The sequence below is a fragment of the Thermobia domestica genome, chromosome 5 (genome assembly GCF_964235325.1).
Source record: "Thermobia domestica chromosome 5, izTheDome1.hap1.1, whole genome shotgun sequence".
NCBI classification, from domain to species: domain Eukaryota; kingdom Metazoa; phylum Arthropoda; class Insecta; order Zygentoma; family Lepismatidae; genus Thermobia; species Thermobia domestica.
In genome coordinates, this window is record NC_137458.1 from 151,983,187 (window position 1) to 152,002,930 (window position 19,744).

General features: G+C 34.6%; 1 protein-coding gene across 4 annotated transcripts in view; it reads right to left on the minus strand.

The window, feature by feature from the left end:
* LOC145686185 (pancreatic triacylglycerol lipase-like) overlaps positions 1-19,744 on the minus strand; it is a 144,185-nt gene that overhangs the window by 121,254 nt on the left and 3,187 nt on the right. For 2 of the 4 annotated variants that reach the window (XM_081759213.1, XM_081759212.1), the window contains exon 1: positions 11,113-11,279. The exons of the other annotated variants lie outside the window; for them this stretch is intronic. In XM_081759213.1, the coding sequence (XP_081615339.1) occupies positions 11,113-11,155 (43 nt within the window). In that variant the 5' untranslated portion in view covers positions 11,156-11,279. Of the gene's footprint in view, positions 1-11,112; positions 11,280-19,744 lie in introns of those variants that run through there. 4 annotated transcript variants of the gene reach the window in all.

The following is a 19,744-nucleotide window of genomic DNA, read 5'->3' on the forward strand; positions in this document are numbered from 1 at the left end:
CAAACATTGATATACAACAAATATTGATATCGACTACAAATATAACATCTAAAAACTAAGATTATTCACGACCTTCTTTTTCTATTGTATAACAAGTGCATACGTTAAAGCACTTTTGTCTTACATATTAAATGAAATAAACAGCGTAAAATAGGTAAAATAAATACAGTCTGTTTTCTAAACTGAGAAAAGATGAAAAAACATTTTTCAATTACTTCAGGATGTCTATATCTGCGTTGGACAAATTTTATAATAGTTTAAAGTGTACATTTCATCAGAGTAGCGCCAAAATATAAATTTTTAAATATCAAATATATGTACACTTTTCTCCATTGCAACTGAGTTCACGCTCACGTGTGAAAGGCTCTCATAAGACTATGTGTTACTTTCTTCTTCGCCAGCAGCCCTCTCGAGCCGGCTACTGGTGGGGTGATCTTCATAGCAGCTCAGAGGCGTGGCTCACTTGCATCGAAGCGCGTGTGAAGGCGTACATTTGAGACACTGTAAAGCTAGCAGCTCCAGCTCATGTGAGCGGTTCATAGGATCTAGTGTGAAGGCATACTAAGACATTCGGTTTCGACTCGATTTGAGTTTAGCGTTCGTGTTAATAGAAAAGCTATGTGACACATAGACCTACAACTTAACGTGAGATCTGAACCATATGACCTTTAACCAGGAATCGAACCCGGGTCTTCTGCACCAAAGACGTATAATGTTAACCATATAGTCACGAGGGAGTTCTGCGTTTGGTTACGACTTTGATCCATGGTGATATCCACTAGATCCTATGAACTGCTCACATGAGCTGGAGCTGCTAGCTTTACAGTGTCTCAAATGTACGCCTTCACACGCGCTTCGATGCAAGTGAGCCACGCCTGTGAGCTGCTATGAAGTTCACCCCGCCAGTAGCCGGCTCGAGAGGGCTTGCCTCCAGTATAAACCTGAATAGTAGTTCGGATTCACTACAGCAAGTGATCCCTTCTCATGTACCCTCGGAACGGAACAAAATAGTTGAAGTCCAATCAATCAATCAGCTGAAAATGCATATATCAAAAACAGGGTTTGATGCATATTTTTATTGCGTATTATTTTATGCAACATGATTAATGCATAGACACATTTTATCTAGATCTATGCATTTTATCTAAATCAACTTAAGTAAAATAGAAAATGACAGCAAAGTCGCTCATTGATTCATCATATTATGGTTTCAATCGCTTCGTGATGTGCGAATATTAAAAAATGCACTAAATGCTTTAATTAATATTAAACAATGTTCGCTGTATTAAACATATTTATTCCTTTCCACAAACATGCATTCATCTTTGTGACTTTTCTTACACTTCCTGTCATCTTAATGTGGTTATTGTCGTCAGGGACGTACATAGAAATTTATTTCGGGAGATCCAAAGCTTTTTCGAGGGGGCCAAATTCAATATGAAGATAAATTATATGTAAATTTGTAAACTTACTTCTGGAATTAGACTAAATCTACACAAGTCGTGATTTTGAGGGGTCCAAACTCCTAGGATCCACCCCTTGTGTACGTCCTTGATTATCACCAATCTTCAATAGATAAGTTGTCAATTATTTCGAAGTTTTCTAGAGAATTATACCTTCCCTCATATATGATGAAAATAATAAGAACTTTAGTCCTTAAGGCAACTGAACAAGGTCACTGCAGTTCGAAGAACCCTTAAGTGGGCCACGACAATAGCTTTCATTTTACATATTAAAATACTTCTGCAGATAAATAATTTTCCGATATCTAAAGATATGTGTAACTTAAGCGTTAAACAGTGTATCATTTCCTTTTTTAAAATTCATTTCTAAAGTGAAAGATTAACAAGAAATTGATATTTGATTCCTCCAAACAAATATCATTTATAACACACAATGCCATGCAAGCGCATTTTTGTCATACGCAAGTGCAGTTGAAATGGCAACGTGATAGCAGCAGCAATTGTGCCTCTAGTGGTTATTTTATAACTCTATGGATGCGACAATCACAATCCGATGTAAGTTTGTGATTAGCCGGCATAATCGTTGGACGCAAAACTTCATTTCATTTTCATTGCTATGCGATCGTTCATATCGGATTGGTTATGTGACTATTTAGTTCATGTATGAATAACCCATCGCCTCTCTCATTCATTACTTCTGATTTTCTAAACCGAATTTCGCTATTTCTTAGTTAAATACTTCTGCAAATTACTGCACGATGCTGGGTCAATAGTGACCTTTCTACGCTTCTTTAACGGGAATCTGACAATTCTTTTAGCATTGGAGAGTATATTTTTGCCGATGGAAAAGACTTCATACAGTACTTTACTGTGTTTATATAAAGGTAATCAAGAAAGCTGTGTCGATTTTTGAGGAGGTCTGTATTCAATTAGCCCCCACACCGTGAGTTGAATGCGAATAGAGATAAGGCGAAGGTCTTAAGGCAATCCAACATACTTCCTGGTTGAGGCAGTGCAGTTACACTGTGAACTTGCGTAAGGATAGAGTGAACACGGGACCTCCACAGAGTGTCATAAGAGCGTGTATGCTGTACGAGTTCAAACTGGAGTCAAACACCACTGCAGAGGGGCGGAAGATATACCAGGCCTTTGGTGAGGGAGTCGTGACTACGCGAACACTGCAGCTGTGGTTTAACAAGCTTAAGTATGATGACGAAACAATTAAAGACGCACCACGTGCCGGAAGACCAACACATGCACAAAATGAAGATCTTCAGGCAGGAATGAAGCGAACAGTGGCTAGACATGTGATGAACTGGAAGTACAATTCAGTGTGAGTGGAGAAACCATTCGGCAGCCCCTCCATCAACTTGAGAAGCACTACAAGTTGGGTAGATGGGTCCCACATGATTTGACTCCAGACCAGAAGGAACCCAAGCAGATACCTGTGTGTTTTGCTGTCTCGTCTCAGGAAGGAGGCATTTCTGGACAAAGTGTTCGCATGTGATGAGAAGTGGGTCCTGTATGAAGCTCCACGGCGCCTCATCATTGGTTAGTGTCCCATGGACCGGTTCCACAACAGCCGAAAACCACTTCGCCAGAAGAAGATCCTCTTATGTGTTTGGTGAACTGCTTGCGGCACCGTGCACCGGGATTTGCTACCAACTGGTCAGAGCATCTATGCAACTATGTACTATCAGCAGTTGAGTCGTGTTCAAGAAAAAAACTCGAAACTCTGGAACCATCACTTCTGAATTGCAAAGATTCTTCCTATTACAGGACAACGCTAAGCCCCACGTGGCTAGGATTACCCGGGACACCATTCTATCCCTTGGATGGGAAACACTATTGCGTCCGCCATACTCCCCGGATGTTGCACCGTCCGATTATCACTTGTTACGTTCCTTGAGCAATCACCTTTAGAGAACGCCAGTTCTAATCCCTAGTAGAAGTGCAAAATGCACTCGATACCTTCTTCGTTTCATGGTTCACCAAGTTCTATCGCAATGGAACCCATGGCCTTCCAGAACGTTGGGAGAAGGTTATCGATGCAGATGTGGACTAGTTTTGATCTTCTAGGTATGTTTTAGGTGACATATCGATGTTTGAGGGTGGTGGGTGGTAAAGTGACAGAATTTTCTTGGTTACCTTTATTCTAATAATCGTTATTTAGACGGCGGGAAGAGTTCAGTAGATGAACCACACAATAAAAGAATATTTGTCTATGATTCATTATGTAATATATAAAGAAATCTGTTAAGGCCTATTATTTGAATTTATATAATTATATTGCTGTTGTTTTTAATATTTCAATTATTGTACATGGAAGTGTTGGCAGAATTCGCCTTAATATCGAAAGTAAGTTTCTTTTTTAAAAAATACAGATTATCCTATTTTCCTTTTGTATAAATTTTTGAGAGAATCCATCCACCTTTTCGCAGGACTGATATATGTCCTGAACTATGATACTGGTTAATTACACGCTCGCAACTAGAAATATCAGGACCTCTCCAAGAATTCTCTAACATCCGAAGGTATTAAGTATTATTATTTCAAATTATTGCATTTTATTTAAAAGTATTTTTCCCCATTTAAAAGTTAACAGGAGAAAAAATTATGAAAACATAAATATGCTTAGTACTGTATCGTATAAGGGATAGTTGAAAAGAAAAAACCGGAAATCATATCCAGTATATGCATTATTTTAGTTACGTTACTACATTATATTTATATTTTCTCAAATATTATCATTTTTCTTAATTTGTGTGTGTTTAAGTGATGCAACAGTTAGTTATATTCTTACGTTTCTAAACCAATATTAGAAGTAAAATTGAAGATGTTATTGACAGATAAAAATATTTCCGATTCGGAAACGTAACAGGTAGTACAACGTGCTTTAAAATTGAAATAAATAAATGAATAAACTGGAGTGTTTAATTTATTGTAGTATCTAATCCACTTTTTCCATATGTATTAGATTACTTATTACTTTTCATACAATTGTTAACTTTATTCTTGTTTTATACGGGAAACTACAAATGAACACAATTACTGAACCTTTATGTACAGGTAACAAACATCGATGAAATTGTAAAGGGCCAGTATATATCAAAATAAACCTTTCTGCGAAGGATAAGGCAGAACAGGAATTCCTGTTTTGTCTAAAGATAAAACAAGATTTAACAAAAAATAAGCTACGAAGTGCGGCAGAACAGGAAGACCACCCCTAATAGTTTCGGAACCTGGAGAAAGCCAAAATTTTCAAGCTCCCTTTCCTGCCCTCCTTCTTTTTAGAAGTCAAATCTGGCAAACTCCTATCTTATATGCAATCTGGGTACAAGGACTTTACTTTTGCAAAATTTCAAGGTTATACTTTTAACAGTTTCGTAGCTCTAGTAATTGAAACAGTGAGTGAGTCAGTTACTCTTATAAATTTTAAAGTTGAATCAACATCATTCTTTCTTTACTCAATTCAATCATTACTGACTAGGAGCATTCCATAGATCCTGGATATCAGTTTTAAGCAGGAAATATTATACTTTAACGTTTATTAAGGGAAGAAAACGAAACCGACCAAAGCACCAAATACGTATATATTAATATTACTTGTGTAACAGTTTTAGTAATATTACATCGCCTTTATCACGATAACGTATCCGATAAAGGCGATTGTCGAATCTGTTACACAAGTATTATTAATATATAATCGATACTTTGATCGTTTTATTAATACTGTGAGATATTTCTAATAGTTATAATGAAAGAGATTCATTAATGCATATTGAGAGAAATGCTATACAAATAAAACCTTGTTTTTCCAAATTTTCCAATCTTTCCGAGGATTTTTTTTTCTTTTTCAGTCGATTCAAAATTCGAGAAGTTTTAAACACTATTCATCACGCGCCATAGGGCCGCAGTGGCTTAGTTGTAGAGCGTTCACTTCTGTGCGTGGGGTCCTTGGTTCAATCCCAGCTCACGATAAGTGGGCTTTGTAGTGACCAATTATCGTGTGCGTGGGTTTTCTAGGAATTCTTTCGTCTCCTCTAACTATATTCATTCCATCATTTCATTCATTCTTATCTTCACATGGCATGACTGTGGAACGTAAAACTGAAAGATCACGCACATATTTAAAATTACAAGATGTGAATGTCGACTTTTATATTTATCACTAGAATTTTTATCATTTGATTATACTTCGAACTCACAATTTCTTATGAAATCTTCAAGTATTAGGATAATGAAACTCAACAATATTAATATTGAGATCAAAATGCTAATATTGAAATACTACATATATTCCAGGTAGGCGCTTACTAATAAAAACTATTACAATATCATTGCTCAATAAAATTGGTAACGAAAAAGTTTCGAGTTTTCGCAGTTATGCACCTAAACTATATTCCGCAAGAAATATTTATAGTACCTTTGTGGTAGAGTGCACGTAGATTTACAGTAATATTTGTACTATATCCATAATGCATTGTAAAATTATTGCAATAAAAAGATATTTTAATATAGGGTAACTTCGGCAAATAACGCCAGTCGGGTAATAACACCATTTAAAGCTTTCCACAGTGTTAGCATAAACACGTGGTTCGTAATGTGACCGTTTATGAGTGTGTGATAAACAATGATGCCTGTTGTCTTTGTAGACACAAAGAATAGAGGTCAGCTAAGCGTCAGTAAAGAGAAACCAGTGAACAAATGTTGACGTGACAGCCGAGGAGCAGAGGAAACAGCTAGCAAATTTTTAGTGTGTCAAACGAGGAAGGCGAATTGTTTGGGTAAAAGTGAGATTTTACTATCACTAAAGGTATGCGTTGATAGGGTAGTACTTGCATAATGTTATGATATAGATAAAATATGCAGAACCGCTATTCTTGGTATAGAAATAATGGCCAAAACAAAGTCTATTGTTTCTGAAAATAACGCCACTATCGCGTCGGGAAATAACGCCACTCCATCGAATCGCTAATCGAAACTAATATTAGTGTTAAGTTTGTTTTTCTTTGTCGTAATGGTAGAGCCGGAAAAGTCTAGTTTTATGCTTTCATGGCAAGACACTCAAATATCGTGTGCAGACAGGCGGAAAATTTGAGCTATGGTAAACTCATGCGTTTTAACAGAACTATGTGAACGAATTGTATACGCTATTGGGAAATACACTTGATGATATGAACATTTTGTGACAATCCTGAACTTATTTACAATGCAGATTAAATGCAGGACTATAACTAAGGCATAACAGTAGCCTAAAATTTTGGTACAGAAAAGGAGCAAGCGAGTACTTAATGCCACACCGACTTACGCCGACCTATTCCCTTTCACTTCTTCCGGCACGAAAAAACAAGCATCCTCTGGAAAGACGAAGGATGGAAATATGCTCCGTGGGGACTGTGGGGGATATTACTATGATCTTAATATGTAGATTCAATGTATTGAATGCAAAATTTGGTTTCACGAATTATGTGATTCTGACAGCATTGTTAAATGTGGCTTCTGAACATTTTGTGACCTTCTGCAACTTTCTTCTGGTTGTGCATTATTGTCTGGCTCCGGCGAGTAGGGCTCCATAGACTGCAGCTGTTAAGTTAAGAGGTTCGCAATCATCACAAGAGTTACCGGTTAATGACATGTACGATGACTATGAGTTTTGTGTAGCACATTGCCAAGAACATTGTTTGGTTGTGTTCAGAATATATTTCGTTACGATTCCAACACCTTTCCGTTGTTGTAAAGCAAGTGGCGTTATTTGCCGACACGTCTGGTAATATCGCCATCTCATACTCACTCCGATTCTCAGTGCATTGTGGTTGACATTGTATATGTAGGATCTTTGTTTTCTCATTGCATTATAGCGGAGGGTTCACTCCATCTTCCATGTAATTTGTACGGTTCTAGATGTAAAAACATTTGAACACCAGAACAATAAGTTGAATTGGTGGCGTTATTTACCGAAGTTACCCTATATATAGCCTACACTTTTATTTAAAACTTTTTCATCCTTTCTTGACAGGCCTTTTAGGTTCGGCACGGGGAACCCGAATTCGATTCTCGGTGAGACCTCATATGACTCGAAGTCTACTTTATACTGTAAGTTCACGTCTTATATAGCCTCGGCACTGAGCAAAACGCTAAACTCCAAAGCAATCAACTAATCTATTAGGTCTATGGGCAAATAAATCAACAAGTTAGACGTTTGATAAATTTGGAACATGACCTGCTATGTTCTGCAGCTGATAATAAGTAGGATATGTAGCGTGGGCGGAGATACAAAAGTCTGCGAAGTTGCGATTTCATATGCATGCATATATCTATTAATTTAACTAAAATCAATATGTTGTCTAGCACAATCTCACCCAGAGTTCTTCACATATCCCTGTGTGTATGTGTGTTTTCGAAATGCAAAAGTAAAATTGATAACAACGCCTTTTTCTTTCTCTGACAACTCCTTTCCCTTCTTCCTGGGCACCCACGGGGAGGGGTTCATTGGGTCTTCACCCCTCCCAAAGTACTTCCTAACTCAACACTTTCCTAATAAAACTTTAAACTATACTTATTTAACAGGGAAATGATTGATGTAGCATGAACATTTGATTTTAACTTCACCTGTACTTTCTCTTATAAAAACAATCTAGTTCTATCATTTTTTTTTCTGAAAATATAGATGGAAGTATTTTACAATTACTTATCGGGTACATAATAACAAACGTTAAATGCTACATAGACGTAATGGTTTGTAGTTTTGAACCCTCCCACACAAACACGAAGCTTGGACCCTCCCCCAAACAAAAAATTCTGGTTGCACGATTGTTCCTGGGAATATCTTCAAGACACTACTTCAAAAGAACATACAAAAGCTAATATTTATAGTTTTTTTTTTAAATTTTTTTACTTTAACAAAGGAAATTGTTCATTATCACTATCACAATGTAACAATATTAATCGGGAATTCTGTCAAGAAATGTCAAGGTACAAAATTCGTAATAATGCACGTTAAACAATAAGACGTTGTATAGTTTCTGGCTGTTACCATGCGTTGTGGTATTTTACAGTGGGAAAACGTTATACTGGTTATTCAGGCCCTTGTAAAGAGGCAAATACTTCGAGAAGTCTGCCACCCAACAGTCTCCTAGACAGGGGTCATCATTTGTCAAGGGTAGAGAGGGCAATTGCTCCCTCTGAGTTTGAGAAATTCATAATTTTAATCGATTTTTTACTAATATAGTAATAAAAACGTGAAAATCTTGGTGGAGCATCTTGCCTCCCTCTTCCACCTGGCAAAATGTGAAGTGACGCCACTGTCCTAGACTCAAAAGAAAATGACACTAGACATTTTACAATAAAATATGATGTTGGACTCGCTGAAGATTTTTTTTTAAGCTGGATAAATTTCAACTTTTAAGAAAATAATATATTGAGTCTATGTTTAAGCACTTACAAATAACATAATTTGATCATAAAACTATAGATTGATCGGGAAAATCTAATGGGAAAACGGAATTCAATGCCTTATACACTCGTACTTTCTTCTATAGGAAAGGGCTAAAATCAGGAATGCCCTGAGGGTTTCTTGGATTGAGTATAGCCCGCTCCCCCCAATTATTTTTAACGAATCATAGTGATTCTAACGATTAATATTCATAATGAATCGGAATCGCATGTTATAAAGAAAAAAATCCATTATTCTTTTGTTTTGTTTTATTTTGAATTCGAAACAAGCCAATTGCTGTAACGATTTATGATTACGATAATAAATTTCTAGTTAGGAAATGCGATAGTCATTTATTTTTTTCGTGTTATTTTATTTATCGATTGTCATATTTTAAGTAAACAACATGCATATTGTACAGTTAAAGAAGCCTTTTGATTTCAAACAAATCAAAAATTAATTTTTTCACATTATCGGCGCAAATTCTTTAAGATGAATTTACAACATATAGATTTTGTGCATCGACTGCATTACTTAAATTTGAATAGATATGCAAAAGCTGTCAAGATGAATTAAGTTAAAAAGCTCACAAGGAGAAATGTGGAAGATTTACACTACATTTCATTTCTTATTTGTTCGTGTTCATATTATAAGAAAATGGTATCTATTAGAAAAAAATCTTTTTTTTGGAGCACATCTAAATCTTGAAATAAGGCAGGTGTTATTACTTGCATATTGCTATATAACACAAATTCATAGATATGATAATATTATTCAATAATGTTCGTTTGTAGATAAATTATCGCATAATATCGATAGTTAGTGACTGACTCACATATTGTAGAGAAGTTTACTTGGGAATTATTGTGCGACACTCATCTAAAGTAATTGGTGGAGAAGGGTATACTGTTGAGATCGATGAAGGTTTGTTTGGTCGTAGAAAATACAACGTCGACAGAATGAAATCGCAAATCTGGATTGTAGGTGGAATATGTCGAGAAACAGATGAAATTTTTCTATCTATATATTCCTATAATACCCGAAATGCGATTAACCTTTAGATATTATATCAAGACACGTAAACAAAAAATCGATAGTTATTACAGATTGCTGGAAGGGATACAGCTCCCTCAGGAAAGAAGGTTGGCAACATCTCATAGTTAATCGTTCAATGAACTTGTAGATCCTAGCACAGGAGCGCAGACACAAAATATAAAGAATGTATGCTTTCAGCTGAAAAGAAGTCTTCCCTCTACTTATAAAAGCGACAATTTCATGTTGCATTTCAGCTGTTATTTGTGGAGGAGAAAATTTTGCAAACATATGGGAATTAGTGATCACTTTTTGCTTTTCCTGCAACATGCCGAAGAGATTTATTCTTAGAATGATTAACTACTGGAAGATTTTTTGTCAGATAACGTTTCATGTACGGTAGCATATTTAATGCATATGTGATGTTTGCGTTTACTTTATGAAAAAAAGTTTGCATGCATAATTTTTGTTTCATTTCTTCATAAAATAAATTAATGAAAGTAATAGCATTTGAGTTAAATGTTAGCTTAAAGTAAGTTTAAGGTTAGGTAATGCTTTCTTTGATCACATTAGATTAGAAGTAGTTAACTACTTTTCGTAACATTTGCAAAAATGTGTTCAAAGGATCTTAAAAATGCACTCATTGCACTTATCAGTAAGTTTAGCTCAAAACTGTCATTCTCTTTGCAGTTCACTTGTCACCGGAACTGAAAAAATCACAGGTCGGAACAGGCACTATATACCAATTCATTGTGAATTCGACAAAATCACAGTGAAATGGTGTCTTCCAGTTCCGGTGACAAAGAACTGGGGAGAGCGGGCTATACACAAGCCGGTTTCTTTTTCAGGGAGAGGGAAAAGAGACAGACACACAAACCCAGTCGCTAATACAGGCCCTGATGCACACGTGCATGTAATAATTACTTCATGTAAAAGTACAATTATTTACGCATGACGTTGTACTCTAACTACACTAAATATGCTATTACTTTAATAGCACATATGTATTTCTCTCCCTCTCAACATATGAACCAAATGTACGCTCTTAAATAAGATTGGAAAAATATCAGAGAGCCTTTGGATTAAAACAGAAACTGTGTAGGTGAATCTTTAAGTATGTGTATCCATTATGTAGCACTGTATTGTGCTGTACGATGAAAAAGGAGTATTCTGTTTACTTACCACGACAAATAATAATGATCCAAACGAGCAGCACTGCTCGCATTCTGGCGACGCCGACATTCGGACACCACTTGTAAAGACAACTTGTGTTGCTGCCGATTTCTCCACAAACACTAACAAACTCATGTGAAGACGAATGAGAGCGGGGATAGATTTCGTTTTCATGCTCAGCCGCTCATATCCACTTCCATTATTACGTTCTCTACAAAAAACAATTTCTTTTCTTCTTCCTTTTCGTTTTTATAAGAAAAGAAAGAAAACGTACATACTTACATATACTGACTATATCGACTGATAATGTCACATGTAAGTATGCAATGCAAGTAATATATATATATATATTTCACCTTTCATAGTAATATGCTGCTCTTTTTTTAATTAGAAATTTCTATTTGAATTATTTATTGTAAAACCTAAAGCATGTATTCATATCATGCTATCGTATATTTTGATTAATAAAAAGTGTCATAATAAAGAAATTTTTAAAAAAATATTAGCGTTTACGTAGGTCACAGAAGAATAAACTTGATCAGGTTTTCAAATGCAAATTTTGTAATAAAACACACTACAGTGGAGATGAGACCTTGGTTTAGAAGGAGACATTAATCAACTTTCGATATTGTAGGTTTTTTCTCTGATTCTCTCTGATCTAGAACAATAGAAAAATGTTAAGGTAAATGCTAACAACTATAGAAAGATATATATTGGATTTAATTTCTAAATTGAAATATTATAGAATCCAAATTAGCATTGTAGCTTTCATTTTACTGGCACAGCGCATCATTCTAGTATAAGCATGAATTTCCTCCCGCCTACCCACTCCTTCTAGTAGCGCATCTAGAAGGTAAAAACTGGAAGGGCTATGCAGATCCCAGACTCTGACAGGTATATAAACTTTTAAAACGTATATAAATAATACCTTAAATTACTTTTGTCACTCAAAAAAAAAAAAAAAAAAAAAAAAAAAAAACTGGAAGGCCTAGTCCCTCCCGGCCCCGGGCGAAATCTGCCACTGCATGTACATATGTCCCTTTATAGACACACGTGCTGGATGGGACGACTCACAAAGGGAGTGGATTGCTATAGACAAACATGTGAACGTAGCATTTTAATATATAGATGTTGAGATGAGTTTGTGGTATATTTACAGAAGTAATAGATGATATCAAATGGAAATATATATTTCTTATAAATCCATATCAAAGTTCGATTCATTGCTGCTGTACATGTCTTTGAAATTGCAAGCATACAACAAATAGGTTTAATATTTCCGATTAAAGCAAAACGCATGGAACACTAAATAGTCTGACGCAATAGAAAATATACAGTTCAAATTCATAAAAATGCTTGCATACAAGAACACCGGTTTCTACCCAAAGTATGTCCTCTTTGAAGGCCTAGTAACGAATTTAATTTTCAAATATTAGAAAAAGGGAGATAAGTTTTTGATTTGTTAGCCTTACATAAATTATTAAACGGTAAAATTGATTGTGTAGAGTTAGTTTCAGAAGTATTATTAGGTGTTCCAACAGGTAAGACTAGAACAGCAAACACTGGGACATTCTATTGTAGAAAAGCAAGAACTAACATATTACATAAGTCTTCTCTACAGAGGACGTGTGCTTCATATAACGAAATGATTAAATTTCATGTAATAGATGTGATTAGTATGTCCGAAAACAAGTTTAAAACAATTGCCAGGCAGTAAACTTTTGCATAATTAAATAGTATATATTTGTATATGTATAATAGTGTATGTTAGAAAATTATGTACACGACACTGTAACTGGGCATTAAGTCTGTTGTGTTGTCCTTATGAAATAAATAAATAAATTTGCTATAGTACTGTATCTCCTACTGGTTGCCTAACACAAAGACATCAACCTTCGCAACGGCCAAGAAACAATGTTAAATGTTATACGCTCGAAACGATCCACAAAACGTCGAATAAAAAACTAATTGCATTTCTCTTTTCAAATTTGAATAAAAACGGGCAAAACTACACAAAATTTGAAATCGGTCAGCCAAAATGCACTTTTCTAGAGCTTCTGGTTTCTGAGACCTCATTGTCGAAAGGAATTGTCCACGAACATATAAATAGAATTTTAATATATAGACTAGCTGAACCTGCGCTGTCTACACAGCGCATCATTCGCATATGAGCATAAATTTCCTCATTCCTCACAACATCTGTACATGTCCCTTTACAGACACAAGTGAAAGAAATCTTGATTTTAAAAAATCGGCAAGGCATGTCATAAAGGGGGGATTTTATCGATTATTTTTTCTCAATATCTAGCACCGTTTGCAAGATTTGAGTCTACTTCCGGTTGGAGTTTCTAATTCATGCATGACCAGTGTTTTCTTTCTTCTTGCATGCAGTATGTAATAAGCAAATATATTACATACACAATTAATTATAATGGCAGTTATATATGGTGTTCATTGGTCAAAACACTCCAAAAATAAAGATTCATCTTACACTGGAGTTATCCTTCCTTTTTCCTTATTATTTGGCCATGAAACAAACGCCCGAGACATATGCAACCCCTATATACAACAGTGTGGTGTTGAAATGTATAATGCGTAGGATATGTTTCTTTAGTTTTTTTTCTTTTTAATTTCAACATTTCCAGTGTACTCTTAAAAATGTAATAAAGAAATTATGGCCATGTTTTTTTTTTTCAAATATTCAATTAGAAGTGGACAATCTACGGAAAATTTTCAATCGATCAGTAAAAACGTCATTTTTCTAGAGCCTGTAGTTTCCGAGATCTCATTATCGAGAGGATTAACCACAAACATATAAACGTCCACAACATATAGTTTAAAAGAACTCGGAAGATGGAAGCACAATTTACATGCATTGATTTTGGAGAAGGCTTATTAAAATACAACGGCTTTGAACAATAATTTTAAACCATAAACTTTATGAGACAGATCTAGTTAACTAATTTATTTAAAGTACACATACTTAAAATGTTTGTCTCTGTTAAATGTGAAATCACACATAACCGTAAATGAAAGATTTGAAAGCTGAAGTTATAGGTTGGAGCTAAGGCGCTTTTAATTGCTATTGTGGCATTTTAATAGATAGATAAGCTACTAGAATTTGTAGAATATTTAATTAAGTAAATTGTATAATCTATTAGTAGATATACAAATGTCTGCTGTCTTTTTCGACTAATGTTCAATATGAGAGGACCACAAGGGCAGACCACAGTTCAAGAAACACTTTTTAAGCTACAGGTTCTTTAACCTTTCCTACTTTCCTCCTTGCTTTTACATCCTACAAACTCTGTTTTGCTTATTGGTCTAGTACCATATCACCATACACATCCATGGATCGCGTGATCCTGGATTCTACCTCAGATGAATGTACTGTATTCAATCACTTTTTCTCGTAATTTCCTTTAGACTACACAGTATTATCTTATAGTAGCCTGCATCCCCTTCCGAACTTCCTCGTCCTCAGTTTGAGAACAATTGATCTAATAGGTTTACAATATGACTAGTTATAATGATCATCATATAAAGGACTTTTTACAAAGACGGTTTCAGGAATAGTGTAGCATTGTGTTCTGGTATTTTAAATAGCTGTAGTACCTATTATTCGTCTAGTAAGAGATAGCACTAACTCTCGAAACATCAAGATCGGTTCAAAGTGGTCTAGACACTCAGAAATGTTAATTTTTGTTTATAAACTACTACGCTGTAATGCGCCGCTATTATATAGCTGAGCGACGCATTACAAACTCTTCCTGAGAATGTTTTAAGGGATACTGGTCCGTACCGGATGATCTAAAAATTTACCAAAATCTAAAAGAAATTAAATTTTTCGAATCGTTACTTAAAACAAAACTGATATACAGTATTTTTTTTTTTTTGATACTTACACAAATTATATAATTTTTCCATAACAACAACAAAGGAATCTACATGAATTGAAAAACATTCCAATGAACATAGGACTAAATACTGTATGTATATATATCGCGTGAATAGCAACTAAGGAACCAGACACGAACAATTTTACACACAGAACCCACTTTGCATTAAGTCCGCTGGCAAAACTACAAAATATTACATTCCTTGAACAGTGCACAATCTACATTTTACAGAATATCAAAATATAATTATTCACTGATACACGTTATTGTGATAAGTCTCGCAATAGCATCCTCAAACCTTCGCCGAGATTACAGACAAAAGATCTCCTCCAGTTCCTTACCAGAGGGTAGCGTTCCCAAAACTGATGCAACGTTCCCGCTTTGTACTGCCATATTGATGCGTTGCAGTAGAAAAGAGGTTGTTCTAGCGTCTCCTGATTTATATGGTAATTTATATGGTAAGTTATTGTGTATGTTGATATGTGATCCTAGTGTATTATTACTAAATTTGGCCTTCGACAGAACATAAAGTGATAGATATAATAATAATAATAATAATAATAATAATAATAATAATAATAATAATAATAATAATAATAATAATAATAATAATAATAATAATAATAATAATAATAATAATAATAATAATAATTATTATTATTATTATTATTATTATTATTATTATTATTATTATTATTATTATTATTATTATTATTATTATTATTATTATTATTATTATAAAGAATCGTTTATGAAACAATTGGAACGGAAGAGGAATGAAAAACTTCACATTGAAATATAAGAAAAATACAAATACACATCAAAATCTGTATATTGGAGTACAATTCAAAATGAGGGCTACTGTAAAATCTGAGCCAGATTTGTCAATATATTCATTTCACGAGTCTTCACAAGCAATAAATAGTAATAATTACAAGAGTTGTTACAAGCCGGAAATCACTTAAGGGGGTTCACTGGCAAGAGGATGTGATCAAAAGGGGTTGTGATATGAAATAGATTGAGAAAGCCTACTAAAACAATACTTATAGCAATATTGATGTTAATAAGCAATTACTCATTTAATACAGAACTAACAAATTTTTTTTTTCCATTCTTAGTGCGCCTTGCGGACTTTGGAAGTAAAATACCATAGTTTATTCCTATTTATCAATAAATCATATTTTCCACGGTAATAGTATACATTTGAACCCCCTGATCTGAGTTTCTTCTGTGTTCTATTACCACTTCTACATGAAATACCATAAATTTTCTACGTAGTGCAATAGTAAGAAGTATCCATGTGCACAAGACATGCGATATGCGTTAACCCCCCCCCCCTTACACACACATAGTCATAGATAAAGTAGAAGGGCACTACACATGCAGATATAAAGTACATGTACGTTCTTTTTTATTTTCGTATCAGTCGATAAGTAAATAAAAGTCGCTTTGTTACCCCCTTTGTAAGTTCGTACATACTTAATGAATAATCCCTAAAAGTATGAGCGTCCTGCTCCTTGGGGAACTGATGCAGCTTCATGTATACTATATCCTTTTCCACTACTCGTGTTTACTAATAAATAGCATCTCACACTACTCGTATTCACCAATAAATTGTATCTCAACTACTCGTATTCACCAATGAAAATCATGTCTCACACTACTCGCAACTCGCATTTTCCAGTGCATTAATAACAATATCGAAATTTTTAGTAGAGCCCTAGAAAGTGCGAGATAAGTCGATGGCATATTAAGGTCTATGTAAAGTCAATCCATACATTATTCAGCCTTTTTCTATTAAGTTGTTTATTAGGATCACGCGAGAGGGCCTTACAGGAGTGTAATGTTAGTACATCCGTCCGTCCGTTACTCCACACGATACTTTTCGGACGAGACCAAATATTCGGATTATGTTTATTGCAATATATAGCGAGAATGAATAGCTCGGCCGAGTTCTTTAATGGAATCAATCTGTTAATATATTAACGGATAACGGTGGTTACTCATATACTGTTTAAAATCTATAACGTTACCTAGCTTCTATGCAACCTGAACTGTAGCAAAGAAATGTTGGTTGTCTATAATAAAAGGATATGTAGATTTTCTTACTGCAAATATCTCATACTTGGAATCTCACGATCTTCTTTACTGCCTTTAGCAGAGTTTACGGGGCAGTTAAACCCTTTTCATTAAAAAATCATTATAGAAACAAATTGGAATTTTGATTCCTTCATTTATTGCAACAAAGGATCAGAGCACTAGTGGAAATTAGGGTACATGCCATAAAATAGATAACTTTTTAGATTAGTTTCTAAATACCACTCTAGGCAAAAAAAATATATATATATATATATATATATATATATATATATATATATATATATATATATATATATATATATATATATATATCAGTTTTCAGCCGGGCAGATCGCAAGTCATTCAGCTTCCACATTCTCGAGTGTTCTAACACTTCTTGTACTACCACTTCTTCTCTGTGTTGTTTGACTTGTCTTTTTAAAGCTGCGAACCCATCCAAACAACAAGGACTGTAGATATACGTAGCTTTCACCATTCAACTGGGAAACCACGTTCATGAGTCTAATGTTGCATTTTTACTACACTTCCCGGTATACAGAACATAAGTTCACTTCATACTCACCCCACTACACACACCTCCAGCGCATGAACATCTTAGTAAAGGGCGTTTTGACTGCCCCCACTTATTTTAATATTTCTGATATACCGTAGGAACAAAGACGTGAACCAAAATAATTTTCGGTTCGTAAATTGTAATCTAAGATATAAAGATATTATTGGTAAAATAAATATATTCTAAAATGTTAATTATGAGGAGAAAAAAATAAAGTTTTCAGTGAATATGAATAACCCCAAATCAGTAACATTTACGTCCCATCAAAAATGTCTGTAAATTCTTACACAAACTATAAAGCATAATGTTGCAGATTTTAACCAGCACTCTCTTTTGAATAGAAAATTAATTTCAATTGTCTTTTAGGAATGAAATCCTTAATGATAATTACTGGCTGGACATTTGTTTATTTAAAGCAAATACCCCCAGTAATTTGAAGTAACTGCTTTACTAAAACTCTGAAAGCGTGGTGATCTACGAGGATGATTCAGAAAGTAATGTCTCCAAACCCACTACTTGGCCAATAATACTGCAAACATTCTGAACTGTTTAACATTAATGAACTGATATTAACCTATAGAATGTCACTTGTTTTACCTTCCTGTCTCTTCTCGTTCCAGAGTAATGGAGCAATCTATGACATCCAGTGGTGACATCGGGTTGAAACAGTAGGCTATCATTGAATTTCTGATTGTGAAAGGTTGTGCGCCCAGGAACATTCACCGCCGGCGACGAGTAGTGGATACACCATTACGACCCGGAAAGAAGTGTCAGTTGATGGAGTACCGCCACACGTTCTCTTCTCCGCAAAAAATTCAAAGCTGTCCCATCTGCTGGCAAGGTATTGTTGACATTCTGCCTCATCCTGTCTATAGTCCAAATCTTGCGCCTGCTAATTTTGTCTCTTCCCCAAACTTAAGGATCACCTTAAATTCCAACGTTAACAATTGTGTTACGGAGGTGGAAGCAGCCGTTTGGCAATGGTGGCGCTAAAAGCCACCACTATTCTTTGCCGACGGCATGAAAAACCTTGTTTCTCGTTGGCGCAAGTGTGTTGCCCGTAATGGGAACCATATTGGAAAATGATGCCACCATTTGTAGCTAACATTGCAAGCTTTCCACTGACACCTGTAGTGGTGCTATCTGTCAAATACAAATAAAGGTATTTTCTTGGAAGCATTACTTTCTGAATCACCGTCGCATATAAATTTTTAATAGATTTTAGGGGGAAAATATCGGTTTTGAATTCCTAGGTAAATTACTTTGAGGCCACGAGATTTTTTCGTAAACCACAGGTCTCTCATATTTTGAAGTCAAATAGTTTTTAAGTACAGTCAACTATTTTATTTATTTATTTGAAAGAGAAAAATTTTACTTTTCGGTAATGATCGATTCAAATTCTACAATATTTGTTATTAGCGTTTAATTTTAAAAAAATCCGAAGATGAAATATATAGTCAAGAGACTTTATCGAGCTGTTAAAAAATTATATAGGAGAGTATAAATTTCCACGTATAGTTTTCGAGAAAACTTAGAAACTTTTTTTTTTTTAATTTAAAATTGATAGTGTACAATAACCAAACCAGCTATTAAAACGAAACTCATACTGAAATAGCCTATATGCTCATCGAAGTTTTCATTATGACATTACAAAGACTAGTGTTGATTGTATATCAAGATACAGGTCAATTATGTTTAACTTTTACAATATTAATTTTTCTTTAACTATAATATTGTCTAAAGATAAGACATATAGCCCTATCAGTTAAGAGGTCACATCGAGATAAACAAATGCTAAAATTCTCATGCGTACTTTTCGAGAAAATAAGTCAAAAAGAGAAAATAAACTCAAACTTTTATGACGCTAAAAAGTATGTTACTCATTACCAACAATACTTGATATTTTTTGCTCTTCTAGACCCTCGTGACTATGTGCGTAACATACGCGTCTTTGGCGTAGGAGACCGAGATCGATTCGATACCCGGCCTATACTCATGTATTTCGGATTCCACATTAAGCTGTAGGTCTATTTCTCACACAGCAAAAAAAAAAAAAAAAAAAAAAAAAAAAAAAAAAAAAAAGGTGTTG